The 19,882-nt window shown below is 35.7% G+C and overlaps 1 protein-coding gene across 1 annotated transcript; it reads right to left on the minus strand.

The window, feature by feature from the left end:
• Positions 1 to 18,576: 18,576 nt before the first annotated feature.
• On the minus strand, positions 18,577 to 19,515 carry LOC108408799 (olfactory receptor 6C74-like). The gene has a single exon (XM_037006353.2). The coding sequence runs from the start codon at positions 19,513 to 19,515 to the stop codon at positions 18,577 to 18,579; it is 939 nt and encodes a 312-aa protein (XP_036862248.2).
• Positions 19,516 to 19,882: the final 367 nt, after the last annotated feature.

Raw genomic sequence — 19,882 nt, forward strand, 5'->3', positions numbered from 1 at the left:
ACAGAATACTGTTCTCACCACCAGGTACACTAAAAGAGTTGTATTGTTTAGATTTGCACAGCTAGTAAATTGAAGCTCAGGATTATCTTTCAAAGTTGTTCTTTCAAAAGTATATTTCGTGTAAATAATTACAGGACATATTTTAGTGTGTTTCTTTAAAGAAATTAGTATCTCTGAAGAAAATTGTCTTCATTGGTATATTTTCATCATCAAACACAAAAAAAAGGTTAAAGTTTATTGATAGACATTAGATTACACAGTATTTGTCTTGACAAAATCAAGATAATTGTTTCCAACCTCTAAAACATACATGATTTTTTAAAAGGTGTATATAAATTAAAATAAACATATAAGGTAAAATGAAAGTTATTTCTAATAATATCTAGAGGAGTTTATAGTAGGATACTAAGATAAGAAAATGAGATCTGTCAAAATCATAGTAATAATGTACACAATTTGGGTGAAAAAAAACGACTGTTGTATTTCAAGTACATTCCTTTTATGTTCACATATTTATGAAGCAATCTATTGTACATTTTCATTCATTTATACAAATTACTCCCACAGCAATGGTGTAAGAATAAATTAAAACCCTTAAATCAGAATTCTACCATGTTAAATTATTTCTTTTTGAAATTTCAACAGTTGCCCACACCAACTATCCCCAAACATCTGTGGTTGATGATGAAGATACCAAGAAAGGCAATTCTGTAAAAAATTAACACAGGTCACATTAGCAAACCATCAGAGGGCAGACCTCAGAAAGCAATGAGGTTTGTGCTAAGCATTGTGACTATCAGATAAATGTTACAAAGAACAGTTTTTTCAATACTAAATTGCCATTGTATTCCATTTGTCTTCTTTCCTCATTTTCTCTAAATCAAAACCTAAAAGTTTAGAAACAATAACATCAATACTGTAATGATAAAATTAGAAAAAATGTGTTAAAATATATCTGATGGGAAACATGGTCTTTAAATTTTAGACATACCAATTCTTTTCATTTATTTGAGTCCAAAGCAGTCCGCCAAAAACACTTAAAAATTCAAACAGTATTTATAAGAAGATATACACAGATTTTTTTCAGACAAAATTTAACACTTCTGCTTCCACATTTAGCTACTTTATCATCCTACTGAATAGAGCAAACTGGCATTCCATTCCTCTTTGATGGATCTCACTCTAATCACCTCTACAAGTGTTTTTCTTCTTATAAATGGCAACTTTGTAAAGGTTTTTATTTTTTTGAATTTTAGACTAGTGTATTAAATTTGCCCATTACTATGATTTACTTATTCATGTATTCCATACTTATTATAAGTATTATTCACAGTGCCGTATAAATTAACCAACACTAATCCCCTGGAGTAATTGTGCTGTCTGTGCTCTGAAGGAAAACATCTAAAGATTATGAAGAATTCTCAGCAGGCTATGAGATGCAAGAACACCATTCCCATAGGATCAGAGATTTATATGTGTTCCAGGGCTTTCCCCAGGCACTAAATATTTTTTTTAAATAACCACTGAAAAAGAAAAATACTAACTTCAATTGTCTCCAGAGAATGCAGCATAGATTTCCCTGATATATGCTTGCCTTCCCACACACTGACTATACATGGGTTTTTCAATCCCATGTATAGAAATAAGGATTTGGAGGCAAAAAAAAAATTTAATTGGTAATAAAGACTGACAATATAAATTGGAAGATTTAGCCTGTCATAGAAAAAACTGTACCTCAGGCTAAATGCAGCACGATCAATTCTCCAGATACACCTAGCATCTCATGTCCTGTATGCCATTCTATTTCTATCGTGAAATTCATCTTTCCTCCCAGTCATCTGTGACATCATCTAGTGGAATCTTAAAGATTTCATAATATCAAAGCATTCTACAATTCCTCTATATCAATGAACTATTTATGTCTATAGTTAGCCTTCCTTGCAACTTACTGTGGTCATGTAACTAAATTCTGTCCAAAGACTATAAATAGAGATAACATGCAATTTCCAGGGATTATTCCTTGGTAAGTAGGGTTTGCCCTCCCTTTCTTCATTACCATCTCATCTGCTGTAATGAAGATAGGTGGCAAGCCCCTGGGAGCCATAACTATGAGCAATTACCCTAGGGATGGGGAATCAACAAGACAAAACACGCCAAGGTTCTGGACACCATTGTAGGCCATACCTGCTCAGAAACATAATGACTTCATTCAAGGTTCAACATACAACCTCAATAATTAAACAAGTTGAAAATTTTTTATGTTAAACCATTGAAATATTTGTCGTTCTCAAATTCTATCAAATCTATGTTAATATCAAAACCTGTTTTCTAGGACTGATATTTCAAAGTTGTTTAATTTCTTTACTGTGTCCTACAGGAAGGAATGCAAGTTCGTGCAGTTTTTATAAGAATCATTCTGGATATTTCTCCTAACTAATCTTCCAGTTCAAAAATGCCTGTTTTCTGCTTCCAAATATTGGATAGCTTGTTTCTTGAACATCAATACTAATCATTTTAAATTATTTCTTAGTTCCTGAATGAAAATACAATTTCTAATTATTTTTCAGACTGTGTGCTAAATATATGTAGATGTACTCAGGCCTCTTCCTATTTCAGTTATTTTCATGGTTGGTCATTTAAGCCTCCCTCTGGTACTCATGTGAATTTTTATAGCATACTTAAGATGGTATGCAAATGTTAAAGGCTGTGGGTGATGATTTATTCCTACAAATAAAATTTAATTTATTCTGGCACACAGGTAAAGGCAGACAACCTTGACCAAAACATGCAATAAGATTGTTCAAACTTGCTCCTCACATTTAGCAAAATGACGAATTCACTGTGCTTATTGTTAGAGTATGAGATTTCAGTGGTCTCCATTAAAAGCCTAAGTATTTTGCTCTTCCACTTTGGCAAATCAATAGCTTCAAGTTTTTGTCTCCAGAGACTAGGAGACTGCAGGAATTTACTCTTAGGCTCTTAGATTCTTCATTAGTCAGATTCTACTTGGTACTTGTGACCTCAAGCTTCCATTGCTTGCAATTTAGGACTTTTAAAATGAGCTTAAGGAAAAACACTCAGAAATGGTCAGGCTCATTAGTTAACAATTCCCTTGTATAGAGGTTTTTTTTTCTCTTCAAGAATAGTCCTGTTTGCATTGATAAATGTGGATTCCAGTGTGTTTCTCCCCAGCCCCGTGCGAAAGAAGAAAGCCATTATCCACAACTTTCTACTTGGTCTTTCCCCACCACTACATATGAAACAACAAGAGACTATAAAAGAAAAAACATGGGGGGATCCTTGTACTAAGTATCCTTCCTCCTAGACCATGGCCTCTCAAGTCCTCACTGCTGTTTTGCTCTGGTGACATAGTTTGTGTTGATGTTTCAAGGAGCAGATGGTTTTTCAACAAACTCCTTTATAGTGGAAAAACTTTACCCAGTTTCCACTAATGTACATATCTACCTGTCTGTCTATGTTTGGATTCTTCAGTAATGAGGATCTGTTTCATCTCCACACTTATTTATGTTATGTGGACTGTGGGTAAAATTGTATAGCATTTCCAGAATATCTCGCCTGGCTTTAGTATATCTGCATATCAACAGGCGTTCAGAGGTGTAAAGAAGTATGGCTTTAGTGCATTTGCATCTTTCCTCAGGAGTGGAGAAGTTCATCTCCATATCAATGGGTGATTACCTGGGCTACAGAGGGCTTATCTGTACCTGAGAGGTGAGGTGGGGGGGGGGGGGTCGGTGTTGCTGCTGCTTGAGAAAGAGAAGAAAGACGGACTGGGACTGCAGTTTGTGAGAAATAAACGGGTTTTTAACTTTATTTCTCCCCTTGACTGATTTTGGTTTTTAGGGGTATTTTGCCCCGGGATTTCCGTTCCCTGGACTGACAGGACTCATTTCAAATTTTTGCACTTTTCCTTGAGACTTCCTTCCTAATAGTATATTTAAAAGAGTATTTCCTAACTTACAACTATCTGAGTAATTTTAAAACCACTTTTCATTTTCCTAGTGGTTCGGAAAGTACATTTCAAAATAGTCTGTGTCTACATCAAAAAATTTATACCATCCTCCTTTAAGGGGAAGCAATTTATGATCATAAAATTTCTAAAATATCCCTCTGAACTTTATGCATTTTGCCATAATTTTCATTTCACTAAACATCCAAAGCATTATTACCATCATTGTTACAGCCACTTTTATTTTAGAGCAATTAAAATGAAAAAACATTATATTTTACCTTTCTTTGTTCCATTTTTGAAGCCCTTTTTTTTTTACTGATATGATTTTGGTTTGCTGGAAGGAAATCCTGTAACATCTCTTGTAGGGGTAGTTTTGCTCATAATAGATTCACTCTGTTTTAGCGTATCTGAGAAAGTTTTCATTTCACGTTCATTTTTGTCTTACAGTCTAGGTTTGTTACCTGGAGGTGGATTGTGGAATTCCTCTTAGAGACCGGATGGATAGAGATTTAAAGATGAAAAGTGTTTTTTATTTAGCAAAGTGAAAGGAAAGTACATTCCAAAGACAGAGGAACAGGCTGACCCTGAGGGTGGGTAGCAGCCACCAGGTTTTCCATTGTGTCTTTTTATGGGGGTTCATTTGGTTTTCTCGCCCCTCCTCATTTTGTCATTCTCACACCATCCTTTATACCCACCTTGATTCCTCCCATTCAGCCTCTTTCCAAAGTTTGTGTTTGTCGCTTCTCATGAGCGCCTAACCAAAATCCACAGTGGGACCGAAACTGCAATGTAAATGATACTATAATGGTCTCAGGGTTATTAGCAGACAGGGTTTTCCTTAAGTGCACATGCACCAAAATTGGGAATGCCTCAGTGACCTGTATCTTTTGCTTACCAGTTTGTGTGAAACCACAGAAGGGACTGGTCTAAGGGGGACAGGACAGCATCTGGGGCAGAGACTGGATGGAGACTGTGTGGCCACCACCCTCCTGCTTATGTCCATCTAACTGCCTACTCTAACAGGTTGTCGCTCAATTGTCTTTCTGCTTGTACACAGCTTCTGAGAAGCACTTCTTGTCGCTATGTAGGGAATATGTATTTTCCTTTGCCTTCAAGAGGTTGGGATTTTGTTGGTTTTTTGCCTTTTTTTTCATCAGTTTATAAACTGATATTCCTAATTTTTTTTTCATTTTCTTCATGTGTTCTCTGAGCTTTCTCAATGTGCTCTTTAGAATTTATCAACAATTTTGAAACATTTTTAGCCAGTTTACAAAACCACACTGACACACACACACACACACACACACAATTTGGAATCAGAAGTGCTCCATCATTAGGTAAGTGAGTGAAATGACAATAAGGACTATAAAGGAAAAGGGGTTCATATGGAGTCTTAGAGCTCTGGGGATTCTAGTAGCAAGGAACCAGTCACAACAGAAACCAACAAAAAAATCTCAATGCAGGCAGAGAAACCCACATGATAATGTGTCATTTAACCAGGGCAAATAGATTATATAAATAAAAGGTAGTGGTAACCGGTGCTAAATATTACTGAGATTCATTTCAATTACAATAAAAGATGACACATGAATTTGGAAAGGTGGAGTTTGAATGAGCGGCTGACTAAGTGAACTGGTGGATTACAGGGCAAAGAAAAGAGTGCTGAGCAGAAAATGTGAAGTAAAAAAGCAGAGATGGTAATAATAACTAAATGTAGACAAAGCTGATGTATTGAAAATTCAAATTAGAAATAAAGCAGATCACATTTATTAGGAATAGAATATTTTGAGTATTCTGATCACAGTGGAAAACCTAATTCAGCTTTCAGCAGTATATGTAATGGGTGGTCAACAAATATCTCCTATCTTAGTAACCCATTTGTTGTGTCGCCTACCTCACTAGAGCAAAAAATCTAAAAGCATTTCAGGGAAGCATTTCCACATTTCTGTGGAAGTTCTCTCAAGAATAAGCTGTATGTGTATTTAAAAAGTTGTGTTGCTTGTTAAAGACACAATCTTAAAAACAAAAAATTGAAATAGTAAACTATACATGGATTCACGATTCAGAGGCCAACAGTAGCAGTTCTAACAGGCATCCTGAAGACTAATAACATCAGAAAAACCTATGGAGTCAAAAATAATTCTAAATTAATTATGATTGCCCGTATAGAAACTTCAGATTAGTTCACAAAGGTTTCTACAATTTGTCCCTGGCTTATCACCACCATGTACAACCTGTTTCCAAAATAACACTACATTTTGTATCATTCTCAACATTCTAAAGATATTCTTCCCACTCTGAATTTTAAAAATTCCCTCAATTTTGGAATTATTAGCCATAGCAACTCTGTTAATACATTTCTCAAAATTGTGTAAATATACAAGCATCTCTATCAAGTATCTGTAGATAGCATCAATTAAGAGACACTTTTCTTCCTCATCTGTTATTGAGGGTTTTTTTGCATCTTTCAAATATTGATAGTTATCTGTCACTTACCTTTTATATTTATGAGTATGTCATCAGTTATAATAAACTTGAAACTTAAACAACAGGGAATATTCTCTTTTAATTTAAATTCTGAAACATACTCACAACTATACTATTACACATATTTAAATGAGAATAATAATTACTATTTATTGATAGCTCATTATGCTATGTGCTGTTATGACTTTGTTACCACTTTTTAGAAATTTAAGATGTCTTGCAAGTTTTATAAATGAGGAATTATTCACTCATAGGATACAGAAACCTCAGATTTTCAACCATTTTTCTTCTTTAGAACCCAAATTTTAAATCTATAAGGAGGAAATTAAGTTTCTTGTCTTCCATCTAACATTTTAAATTCATTTCAATTTTCTAATACTTTTTTCTCAATAAATGTTGTGCCAAGTCCCCCACGTGGAGATATTGCGTGATGATCAGTAAAAATTTCTCTCTACTAGTCAAATTAATTTATTTCCTATTACTAAAAATTATAGTTGATAAAATTTAGAATTTTTTTAGTATCAGAAATCCTTGCTTCAACTTTTGACTTGATGAGACAATGCACAAACACATATACTGCCAAAACATTCAGATATTTCATATGCAAGATGGAATGGATAGAACAGAAATTTTCCCCGATAAATTCATACTTTCATATGTTTTGGAAAATTTTTGCTTTGTAGTGAACTATTTATTTTCTATGAAGCTTAACCTGAAATGATTTTGTTCAGGTATAAAATAATTGCTATTTTCAAAGTAGTCTAAAACTTCAGAATTTGATAGACAGAAAATAGTTTTTCTACCCAATTACAGAAAAAGAATTTATATAAATGTCTAACATTCACCTCTTCACTATTCTTTGGTAGCATCTATGTATATATACATTCAGGTATATATTCATTCATGTATGCATATATGACATCTATTAGCTACCTTGATGAATCGATTACACTCAAGGCCTGTACAGCCTAGACTGTTCGCTTAGCAGCAGTAAAAGAAGCAGCATATGCTTCATCCCAGTCCAACCTGATGCCCTTTTGTACACAGTAGTATAAGGGCTTCAGAATTTGTGCCAAGTGTGGGATAAACACTCTCCAGTAGCCCAAAAGGCCCAAAAACTCTTGTAATACTGCCACAGTGGTAGGGGCAGGGAAAGCCTGGACCTTATCTATGACTGCTTCTGGGATAACTTTAGTTTGCCAGGTTGGGCAGACACCCACCAAGAATTTACTGACAAACCAGGTCCTTGAACCTTGGTGATGCTCACAGCCCATCCTTTCTCATCTAGATGATGCAGCAGTCTAGGAACCGGCAATTCGAAATCTGCAAGAGAATCAGACATGAGCATGATATTATCAATGCAGTGATATAGCCACACCGTTCGCAGTATCTTCCATGTGGCCAAGTCCTGGGCTATGTCAGTGACAACTGATGAGACTGTGGAGTTATCCCTGTGGAAGGACAGGGTATGTGCACTTTCGGCCTTCCCACATGAAGGCAAACTGCTCCTGACCTTCCTGTGCTATGGCAATAGAGAAGAAAGCATTAGCAAGGTCCACAACATAATGGTAAGTCACTAGTTCATGACTGAGGGTGTCCATAAGGGCTGCTATAGAGGGACAGCACCATGCAAAGGGGATGTGACTTTTTCAGTTCCCTGTATTCCATGGTCATATGCCAAAAGTTATCAGGCTTTTGCACTGGCCACACTGGGGAATTAAAAAGACTTGTGAGTGGGCATTATGATGCCCACCTTCTCCAACTCCTAGAGTGGTTCTCCAATTTCCTTGTGTCACCAGGCAATTTATACTGCTCAGTATTTGTCACCTGGTAAGGTACAGACAGAGCTACAGGTGGGTGTTGAGCATGTCCCCTTAGAACTGCCTTTACCGCATGTTTTTCAGTCTGAACTCACCTGTAATGGTCTGTAACCACAGGCCCTGCAGGAGATCTACCCCCAAAAGATATTCAGGGATGGGAGAAATGTACACAGTATATTCCTTGTGGGTAAACACCCTATTCTCAATGGGATTTGGGCTTTCTTCACTCTAATTGCCTTACCCCTATAGCCATCTATCACAGTAGGGGTCTTAGGAAAATGCTCAGGGTTGTCATAAATCAGAGAATATTCAGCTCCTGTGTCCACCAGTGCCAGGACACCTTGTACATTCACAGTGGACTAATGAATTGCTAATTCTCCAGGTAGCCTCCAGTCCCCACCATGTCCCCAAAGTGGGGGCCTTGACCCACCCTCAGTAAAACTGTGATGCCCGATCATCCTCCTGTGGATGTTAGATCCCAGGCAAAGCCTGAGTTCTGTCCCCCGTTTTGCAGGGACACAGGCTGGACACGGGCTTTGCCTCTGGTTCTGTGTCCTGGACCTCAGTGGCTGGAACTGCTGCTGTGGTTTTAATTGACGCCAGAGTTCAAACAAGATCCTATTGGGCTGCTCATCAAGTGTTTCTTTTACTACCACAGCCTTTATCAAATCAACCCACATCTGGGTCCTCAAGACCTTCATGGGGCCCTTTCCACCTTTCTTTTCAGTTGTAGCCTATACTTCCTTCCATGCTCTTATTGTTTCAACCTCCCCCAGATCTGCTGAACTACGAGTAGCCTCACCTATGGGTTGCCCTATGTGAGGGACAAGAAGAGTCACTAGGGACCCAAAGAGAGATGGGGGAGATGTATGGAGCACCAGAAATCTCATTTCTTCAGTGAACAACTCCTCATTGGGGCCTTCTTGTCCATATGATAGATGATATTCTTTATGCCCAACTCCCAAAACACCTGCTGGAGCTCTGCATAAATTTTTCAACTAACGGATAAGTATAGTAAATCACCTTGATTAGGCTAAACAGCCTTAATGGGCTGTCAGCCAATGCAGAAGAGCTTGATTCCCTGAGGTGTGATGGGCACTTTGCAACCACTGCCACAGGGAAGAGTGAGTCATAAGGGAAACCAGTCTACCCACTTCAGAACACAACATAACAATCTTTTCCATCCCCATATCCCAAAGATACAAAAGCCACGTAGGCAGACGTTCTAAAGACTTCTGCAAACCTGGATGCCTATGGACACCAGCTTCCCCTGGTTATAGGGGTGGAGCATGGAGTGCTCTTCCGCCGAAGGAGCCCATGGTCTTTGCATTTTTATTTCCTTAATTACAACAGGGCAGGCCTTTAATATGGGAGAGGCTGCTTCCTTGGGTGGTGGCCTTAGCAACATATTCACCCTCAGCCCTATACCCTCATCCTCTCCTGACATCTCCTCCACCATCTCCAGGACTGAAGGTACCGCTCTTTCCTCGCCCTCCCCTAGGCCTCTTGCTGGCTCCTCCCTTGCTGCTAATGTATCTCCCATGTGCATGACCACTCTTCTCTATAACTGTCTCTCTTTCTTAAGGCCATCCCATAGGTCATCTCCCGGCTCCTCCAAGTGACACTAAGTGTGTCTCTTCTTGATAACTCCTTCCACTATCTCGATTAACAGACATCCCACAATCCTGGTTGCTATGCAGCCACTCAGTACCTCTAAGCAACCTTCTATCTCCCAGGCGGCTAATTCCACAGCTTCTGCTCTACCCCTCTAGGAGGTGCTTTACACTAGACCAATTCCCCACTAGGGGCTCCCCAATTGGAAGCCCCACAGAAAGGGAACTCCCTGGTGACCCTGCACCCTCCACCACTGCAGCCACCAGGGCCACCCCACCATCCACAGTGGGTTTTCCAGGTATCTCCCCACCCTTTCTAGGGTCAGTCCACCCAAGGGTTGCTTGCACCCATGAAGACAGATTTGGCTTTCAGAAGTCCCACCGACTATCACCAGATGTAACTCCAGGGAAAAATATTTTCCCAGCCAGGAGCAGAATACCTTTGAAACCAAAATCAGTCAAAGGAAGAAATAAATTGGGAGACATCTGTTTATTGTATACAAGCAGTTGTCCACTTCAGCTCAACTGTGTCTCTAAACCCAGCTGCAAAAAGGGGACCTACCCAACCTCTCTGGTCCATATATGCCTTTGTTCCCTCATGTAATCATATTTTGGTATGGAAATGGCTACTTCTCTCCACCCCTTGAAAACACCGATTGATATGGAAATGAACTAAGGGCAGGTGGGAGATTCTGGATATAGCAATTTTACCCACAATAGATTTCCTGGATTTGGGCATTCATATTGGCCTTTAAACTCTAATAGCATCCTATTGAATGGTAATAAATTGAACAAGAATTTGCAAAACATATCTCCTCTTCCCTATCCTGCCTTCAACATTGGTAATATTCTTTGGGCAGAGCCACTGAGAGAGCGAATAATTTGCAACTCCTGAGACCATGACTTTGGTCAAAATCAAAGAATCTGCTTTGAATTGTCTGTTACCAATTCAGCATCACATATGACCTTTTCTTTTTTCTCTTAAGTGCACAGGAAAAACTGGGATCCCGTTTCCCAGAGTGCCCTCTTCCTCACATGGTTTTAATTTACAATTTGTTGGTGAGATGACCTTGTTCAAAATTTGGAAATCAGAATAGAATCAGAGGTTAATATTCTCCAGAGGTGTGTTTAGTCAGATTTGTGAACACGGTGAGATCCACAGTGGCCTCTCAATAAATGAGACTCACCAGCTTTACTGCCAAGGCAACTGGAAGAACTGTTCTCAGGAACTACGGAGGGTCACTGCCATTTAGCAGTAAAAGCGTTCCTGTGCTTCACACTGAAATCTCAATGTAAGCCTCTTCAGCGTTCTGTCCCGTATTCACACTTCTCCTCAACTTCCATCATAACCTTCTACCCAAACTTCGGATTCTGCTGTGCTGAACTTCTACTACCCCAGCTCTTGCAACATTCTTAGAAGTTAGTAATGTAGAGCAGAGAACTATTCCCTTCTTCCCTTTTAGGGGCTGGTGCAATAATTAAATTGACATAAGACAGATTACCAGGAAAAATATTAATTAATTTCCTACAGATGGAGCCACATAAAAATGTGAGACTCAAAGAAGTAAACAAAAAACACAGTTTTATACCTTTTGGACAAAGAAACAATGAATTTGTGAAGAATTAACATACGTGAATGAAATTTAGAATGAGGAAAATCATAGCTAAAGACATCTAAGTTAATAAAATCACAGCAGGCGAAGAATGACAAAATTTGCATTAAATGTTAATGTAATTCTCTAACACATTTTTCTTTTCAATTTTTTACTATATTGTTTGATGATCTCTCAGTAGTTTTCCTTTTTTAATTAGCTTCTTTAAACTGTACAGCTCAATGCCATGTAGTACATGGACCACATCTGCAACCACCACCTATATTTTTCCAAAACATAATCACTACAAAAAAAAACAAACCCATGCCCATTAAACAGTAATTCCCTATCTCCCCTTAGTTTCTAGCAAACACAAGTCTGCTTTCTGTTTCCATGGAATTACCAATTTTGGATTCCTATGTAAGTGGAATCACACAGCATGTGAGCTTTTGTGTCTGACTTAGTCACACAGAATGATGGTACTGAAGTTTGTACATGATGCATGTATCAGTAATCCAATTTTTCTCTGGATAAATAATATCCCATTTTATGTAACTATCACAATTTGTTCATCCATTAATTCACTGATGGACATTTGGATTGTTTCCACATTTTGGCTATTGTGAATAAGGTGACTAATAACAATAGTGTGCAAATATCTGAGTACCTTTTTTCAGTTATTTGGATAAAAACTGAGGAATGGAGTTACTGGACATATGGGAGTTTTATGTTTATTTTCCTTAAAATCACTGTCAAACTGTTTTCCATAGAGACTCCACAATTTTTTATATTCCTACCAACAATGAATGAGGGACCCGATCACTCTAAATCCACATTTTTAAAAAAAGTATAGCCATCTTAGTGGGTTTGAAGTGATTTTGATTTGCATTTCCATAATGGCTACTGAAGCATGTGTTTGTTGACCATTTCAAGAAATGGCTATTCAAATGTTGCACATTTTTAATTGGATTATTCGTTTATGTTTTTGTTATTGCTGATGTGTAATAGTTTTGGATTTTCTCTTTCAAGTCAGTGGTAATTGGTGGGATTCTACAAATTTGTGCCTTTCACTATGCTATCTGCTTTGTTGGTACAGAATTCTTCATAGCATACATTTATATTCCTTTCTATTTCTCTAAGGTCATTTAGTAGTAAATTGAGTTTCATTTCTGATCTATTTTGAGCCTTCTGTCTTCAGTTCTTGGTCATTGCAGCTAAAGTTAATTTTATTGATCATTTCAAAACTACATCTTTTGGCCTTTTAATTGAACATACACAGGCTTCTGTGGTTTATTTATTCTTATGTGAATATTGACAAAATATTTCTCCCAAGGATTGTCCATTTCATCTAGGTTATCAAATTTATAGACTCATTCATGGTGTTTGTTAATTTTTCTTTAATCCATATTCTATGTTGGAAGTTTAGATTATCAATTATTAAGCTTTCTTCATTTCTAACAGATGCATTCAATACTATGTATTTCCCTCTAGGCACTACCTACACTGCATCCCAGAGATTTTAATAAATTGTTTAATCTTCATTTCAAAAATTTTAAATTTCTCTTGAGATTTCTTTGATTCATGTGTCATTTAAATATCCATATAATTTAAGGCTTTTCAGTGTTTTCTTTTCATTTATTTCTAGTTTAATACCATTGTTGTCTGAGAGCAGATACTGCATGATTTATATGCTTCAAAAATTTTTAAATGTATTTTATGACCCAGAATGTATTGTATCTTGGTGAGTTTGAGAAGAATGTGTTTATAGCTATTGCTGGTTGACATATTCTACAGATGTCTCAATTATATCCATTGACATTGTTATTTTATTCAAAAAACTGTCCTCATTGATTTTGTTTTGGCCAGATCTGTTTTGGACAGAGTTGTTGAACTTTCAACTATGACAGTAGGTTCATCTATTTCTCTTTGAAATTGTATTATTTTTTCCTCAAATTGTTTGTTACTGTATTGGTAGGTATATGAATGTTACGAATTCAAACAATGTGCTTTCTAATGGTACTTGTGCAATTAATTTTTTGAAATAAATCTCACTTGGTCATGGTATACTATCATTTTTACGTATTATTGGATTGAATGTTTTATATATTCTTTATAATTTCTGTATCTGTTATTTATAAGGAATGTTTTATGAAGTTTGCTTTCTTCTAATGTCTTGCCCTTTTTAGTGTCATGATACTGATGACTTAAAACTGAATTGAGAGGTATTGCCTTCTCTTCTGTTTTATTTGGAAGGATGTGTAAAATTGGTAGACTTTTAACCATTCTTTTTTAAAAAAAACTACAGAGTTGGTAGTTTTTTAAAAAGAATGGGTAAGTTCACAATTAAAGCCATCTAGACCCTGATATTTTTCTGTGGGAAAATTTCTAACTACAAATCATTTACTTTAACAGTTACAGGATATTCAGCTTATACATTTCTTCTGCATGTTTCAGAAGTTTATATTTTACAAGCATTTTGTCTGTTTTATATAAATCACTTATTTTTGGCACAAACTTTTTCATAATATCTCATTATTCTTCTAATATCTCTAGGATCTATAGTGAGGTCACTACTCAATCAGTAATGTGTGCCTTGTCATTTTCCACTGATGATTCTAACTAGAGATATCTCAATTGTATTTATCTTCTAAAAACTGCCTTTGGTCTTTCCTGGATTTTGCTGTTTTCCATTTTCTGTCTCATAGAGGTCTTCTCTGGTGATCCAGTAGATCTAGAATAATATTCAGCCACTACTGCTGAAACATTTTGATATCTAAATACCATCAAATGAACTTTTATCTGTTCCTCAACTGTATTAGAAGATTAGTCTAGCTACCCAATTCCCATGAGTTGAGTACAAGTTGGTACAAGATAGTAGCATATTTTACCATGCATCATAGAGGTGATTAAGTGGTTTCTAGATCACAACACAGTAGTCAGAGGACATAGGAACATAACACGCTCCCAAAAAGATGAAACAAAAGTCAAGTTGTACCAATGTTACAGGAAAATGTTTAGTTTTTAGTCATTGAGGTTATCATGAATTTAGGAATAGGATTTCTAAGAAGGAGAATTTTTAGAGGAAAAAAACCCATTAAAATTTTTAGAAAGGGACTCAGCAGGGTAAGGAGGATAAGTTCTCCATCATGTTCAACATTGCATTTGAGAAACAGACACCAGAAAATGACAATTTGCAGCAAAGGTTCACCTGTCAGTCCAAGTCAAACGAAATCTATCTCCACTGATTTGTTCTTATTTCCCTTTTATGAATCTTATCAAAACTACATTATAAAATGAATAAACTGCAAAAACAGGGTTTTATTTCAGTTTCTAAAAATGTTGAAAACCAAGGAAAGACACTTTTGTAGAATTTATCCATGAACACTTATTTTTTTCTGCGTAAGTTGTTGTATAGTTAAAATCATGTAACAGATCAACTTAGAATTATCGTATCCTGACAAATATCTCCTCTCTATGGACTTGAATAGTTTCTATTTGGCAAAATGCAATTTACCTGATTGTTTTCAATCTGACTCCTTACTACATGAATGCTTTAAAGAATCAGGGCATGTAAGTTATTTGAATTACACTGTCTATTGATAGTGAAGAAAAATTCTAACTATCAGTGTTAATTATAACCCATGTTCCAAAAGCTTCCCCTCAGTAGTGGATTTTTAAGTCTACATTGTATCTACCAATGCTATACTTTTCATGTTTCATTTTCATTCAGTTTCTGAATTTAATTTATAATCTCTGAATATTATTGCGTACTTTATTCATCACAGAAAAACCTCATTTTTTATCATTATCCTAATTTTTGCTACATTTATCAATTTACCTACTTATCCTTTGATATGTCTAAGAAATGGGTTGATGCTTTCCTGCATCTATGTGACGTACGGAACAAAACATAAATACAGGAAAGTGAAATGAAAGCAATAAAAAATGCTTTCCTTAACTTCATTTTCCTTAATGATACATAAAGAGATATGTATCATTTCTAATTTAAAATTTCTTGAATCATTTGTTGTACAAACCATAAGAAGTTGATCTATATAACTGAGTGGTTATCAAAACCAGGATTCAGTATTTGGTGTAGGTATCATGCTAGTCCATTCCTCATGAAAAATAGTCTTCCACAGTTTCTTATGATCCTTACCATATTATTTTTACAAACATCTTCACTACTTTGAACTCTTTCAGTTCTGCATTTTCTTTACACTCAAATATTTATTTTATCATTTACAAATTGGCTGGGTTTACACAGACAAATGTCTTTTAGTAGATCCTAACAAAATTGTACTAGAAGTTAAAATTGTTGAAAACTGTTGAACTTATCCATTTTATTCTCCATATTATTAAGTAACTCTTCCTATTCTACTACAGGTACTTTATACCAAGCATTTCTATGATGTACTTATTCAATTGCTTTATCTAAATTCGCAATTTAAGCATCTGTTAGGAAGATCATTAATTTTATTAATTATTGCATTTTTCTTGATCGGTGTCTATGTATTATTTTTCTCCTCTTTTACTAATCATTACTACTAGTAATCTTTCACCAATGATTATATAATTCATTACTCCTTAATTGGAGTAATGGAAGATAAATCTCCCTGAGTTTAAATTTTTATGATCTATTTTTTTTACTCTGTGGTTTTCAAAATGATTTTGTCCTAACTGAGCAATCTTTTGCTCCTATGCATAATGCTAATCGTAATCATTATATCTTATCACATTTCCAGAATTACATATAAAATATCCACCAAGCATGCAATCCAGTAATTAGTCAACAAAATAGAAATTTTGTTTTTATATCATATTTGTTGTTCAGCTTTCCTCAAAGAAAAGAATGTTGAAAGAATTTCAAGGTTGAATATTTCAGCTTTTCTGGTGGAGGTTCCCTTAAGAAACAAGTTGTACCTCTATTTAAAGAGTTGTGTTACTTTTTCAAGACCATATTTTAAAAATACAGCACTATTAAGCTAACTGGGAATTCAGATTTCAGAGGCCACTGATAGTGGTTCCATTAGACATAATGAGATGATAATGTCAGAGACTGACTGAAATAAGAGAAGCCAGGTGATACAACTTTAACCTGCCTGCAAGTGGGAAGTGGTGAGAATGGGGAAGTCTTACTTTAGAAAAGCTCAACCCTTACAAGGAGTTGCAGAAAACCTCTATGGTAAATAACTAGTAGATGAAAGACATTTGAAAATATATAAATAAAGCATTTCAGAAAAACTCGATGACAAAAAGGTGGTTTAACTTGGGCAGTTTAAGCAAACTAATTCTGGATGACACATTGCTACATTTATCAATCTTCCTATTTATAATTTGATACTAAGTCTATGAAATGGGTTGATGCTTTCCTACATCTATATGATGTACGGAACAAAACATAAATATAGGAAAGTGAAGTAAAAGCAATAAAAATGCTTTCCTTAACCTCATCTTCCTTAATGATACATAAAGGAATATGTATGATTTCTAATTTAAAACTTCTTGAATCATCTGTTGTACAAACCAGAAGAAGTTGATATATATAAACCTTTTTGTCATTTTTTTCTGAAATGTTTTATTTATATACTTTCAAATACCTGTTATTTACTAGTTATTTACCATAGATAGCAGAATACAAACTAAAGAGAATATTGAAAGACCCTTAACTTTTGGTTTTATTATATTGCCTCATTATATTATATGTATTTTTTTCATTTTCTATGCTCTTAAAATTTCTGAAAGTTAGATAATGCTATGGGATAACTAGATCAATTTTCTTAAAATGGAAAATGCATGCATATAAATGATTAAGGGACAATATAATCAATTGTTTAAATAACCACTATTCCTGAAATTGTATTTATGACTCACATGTCTTTTTAAGATCTAGTTTATTAACAAGTTATACGAAAACATAAAGAACTGCCCAGTCCATTACAGGTTATATAGATTTTTTTCCCTGGATGTGTTTTATTATGCTTTTCTAGATGGTATTTTCAAAATACATTTTCTTCAAATCAAGGTCAAAAGTTAAAAAGGAAATGAAATTGCCTAATTCATAAACTTTTCTGGAAAAGAAATCATGTACCATGATGTGTTTCTGTGAAAACATTCTTTATTATATTTCATATTTTAAAATTCTGGTCATGACAAAGAAGTCGAGCCCCTGAAATTCCAGATTATTACTGGGAATTCAAAAATCCTAAAGAAAAGTTCAGTTTATTCTAATATTTTGGTGTCACTGGTAGAAAGCATAGCTATAAATGTATATATGTATATCAGTGACAAACGGAGAGAATAAATACACTGAGATAGCATTGTCCTCCTCATTTATCAGTCATTTATAGGCAGTTTCCAGATAGCTTCAGAAGTATCCCAACTTTTCAAAGGAAATTTTTTGAGAATGGAAACACCTAATAAGCATGGTATTTCATTGTTATTTATTTAAATAAGGTAATGAGAAAAACCATTTCTCATCTACAATTGAAATACTTCTAAATGTTAACAATGCAGTAGTAGAAAACAACCAGATTCTTTGGATGTATTTTAACACAATGATCTTTTGTTTTTAATAGACAAACACTCTCTAAGTTGAGCATCAACACTACTAACGGTTAACTCTACCACAATTTTCTTTTTATTCATTCAGTAGAGGACACACAAAAATTGGTAGTATTTCAAAAATATAAATGAATATTATTTTATGTAGGTTGTAATTAAGTGCAAGTAAACAATGATAATTACCTTTACATGGCATGCTACATTCAATATATTTTAATTAAATATATTTATATTCTTGACTAACTAGAATTCAAATATAAAAGAGACAGGCTGAAGAACTTGGCTCAGTTTTTCCAGGTATCAACAGGAAAAGAAGTGAAGTGAAAATAATCTATACTGAAGACTATAAAGAAAATAAAATTCTTTGAAACCAAGCTTTTTGAAAATACAGCTTGAAATGAGATAGAGATAAATAACAAAGCAAAGAAACCACAATAAATGAGGAACTGTGTGTTGGAAGCTACTATTGGATACACTGGTATTGCCAGGGTCCCATTGTTTGTTTCTTTACATGTGATGCAATAGGATATTCATTTGTTTGGGAGAGAAACAACCCTGTGTATCATATTAATGAAGGCTTGTTTCACTTGTTGGTTCCGTAAGGTGTAGATGAAAGGGTTCAAAAGTGGTGCAACAGAGGTATTGAGAATTGCAATTCCCTTGGAAAAAGATACTTTTTGTTTCACTGAAGGTTTAACATATATGAAGATGCAGCTGCCATAAGAAAGGGAAATCACAATCATGTGAGAAGAACATGTTGAAAAAGCTTTTTTCCTCTGATTGGCTGAAGGGAGTTTTAGAATTGTTAATGCAATGTACGTATATGATACTATCACCATTGCCAAGGTGACCAGGAGTGCCATTACAGCAGAAATGAATCCCATTATCTCGGTGAGCTTTGTGTCTGAGCAGGAGATCTGCATGAGGGAAGTTGAGTCACAGTAGAAATGATCAACAATGTTGGAGTCACAGAAATCAAGGGTTAGGCCCAAGAGGAGAGGTATAAAGATGGTAAAGAACCCAGCAAGCCAACAACAGGAGACAAGCTGTGTGCAGATTTTAGTGCTCACGATGGCTGTGTAACACAGGGGCTTACAGATGGCAATGTAGCGGTCATAGGACATGGCTGCCAGCAGGTAAAATTCACACGCTGCAAGAAGGAAGGCAAAAAACACTTGAGCAACACAACTGTTATAGGAAATGGTTTTGTCCCCGGTTGCCATCATCACCAGCAATTTAGGGATGCATGTAGTTGTGAAGGAAATTTCTAGGAAAGAAAAATTCCGAAGGAAGAAGTACATGGGGGTCTTGAGGTGAGGATCCAGCAGGGTGAGTATGATGATGATCAGATTGCCGGTGATGCTGAGCAGGTAGGTGAGCAGCAGGAAGGTAAACAACACCGCCTCCAGCTGTGGATCATCAGTCAGACCCGCTAGGATGAACACTGTGACTCTTGTGTGGTTCCCCATTACTGTCCTCTACTTGGCCAGGTCTAAATGGAAAAAGAAGAACAAGAAAGTGAGGATCCCAATGAGAAAGTAACAGTGATAACTAGTGGTGAAGATCATGTTTCAGCTGGAGCGACACAAGGCTCATTCACGTTCTAGAGATGGTCACGGCAGGAAGAACAGTAGTTTGCCTTCCAGGGTATCTAGACAGACAGTTCAATCTTTAGTTTGCAACAGAGAAAAACCTATATCATGGCAGTAAATTTTCACCATTTTTATTTGAATAAATTATACGGAAGTTAAAGGTATTTCTAAAACATAGAATGAAATTTTCTTCTCTCTTGAATTTATGCCAAGAGTTTGGGATGGAGCTATTTCTGTTTAATAT

This window comes from Manis javanica, chromosome 10 (assembly GCF_040802235.1).
Source record: "Manis javanica isolate MJ-LG chromosome 10, MJ_LKY, whole genome shotgun sequence".
In the NCBI taxonomy this organism is placed as follows: domain Eukaryota; kingdom Metazoa; phylum Chordata; class Mammalia; order Pholidota; family Manidae; genus Manis; species Manis javanica.

Excerpts from the sequence above, each read along its gene's own strand:
- LOC108408799 (XM_037006353.2), bottom strand. The coding sequence starts at position 19,515 with ATGGGGAACCACACAAGAGTCACAGTGTTCATCCTAGCGGGTCTGACT.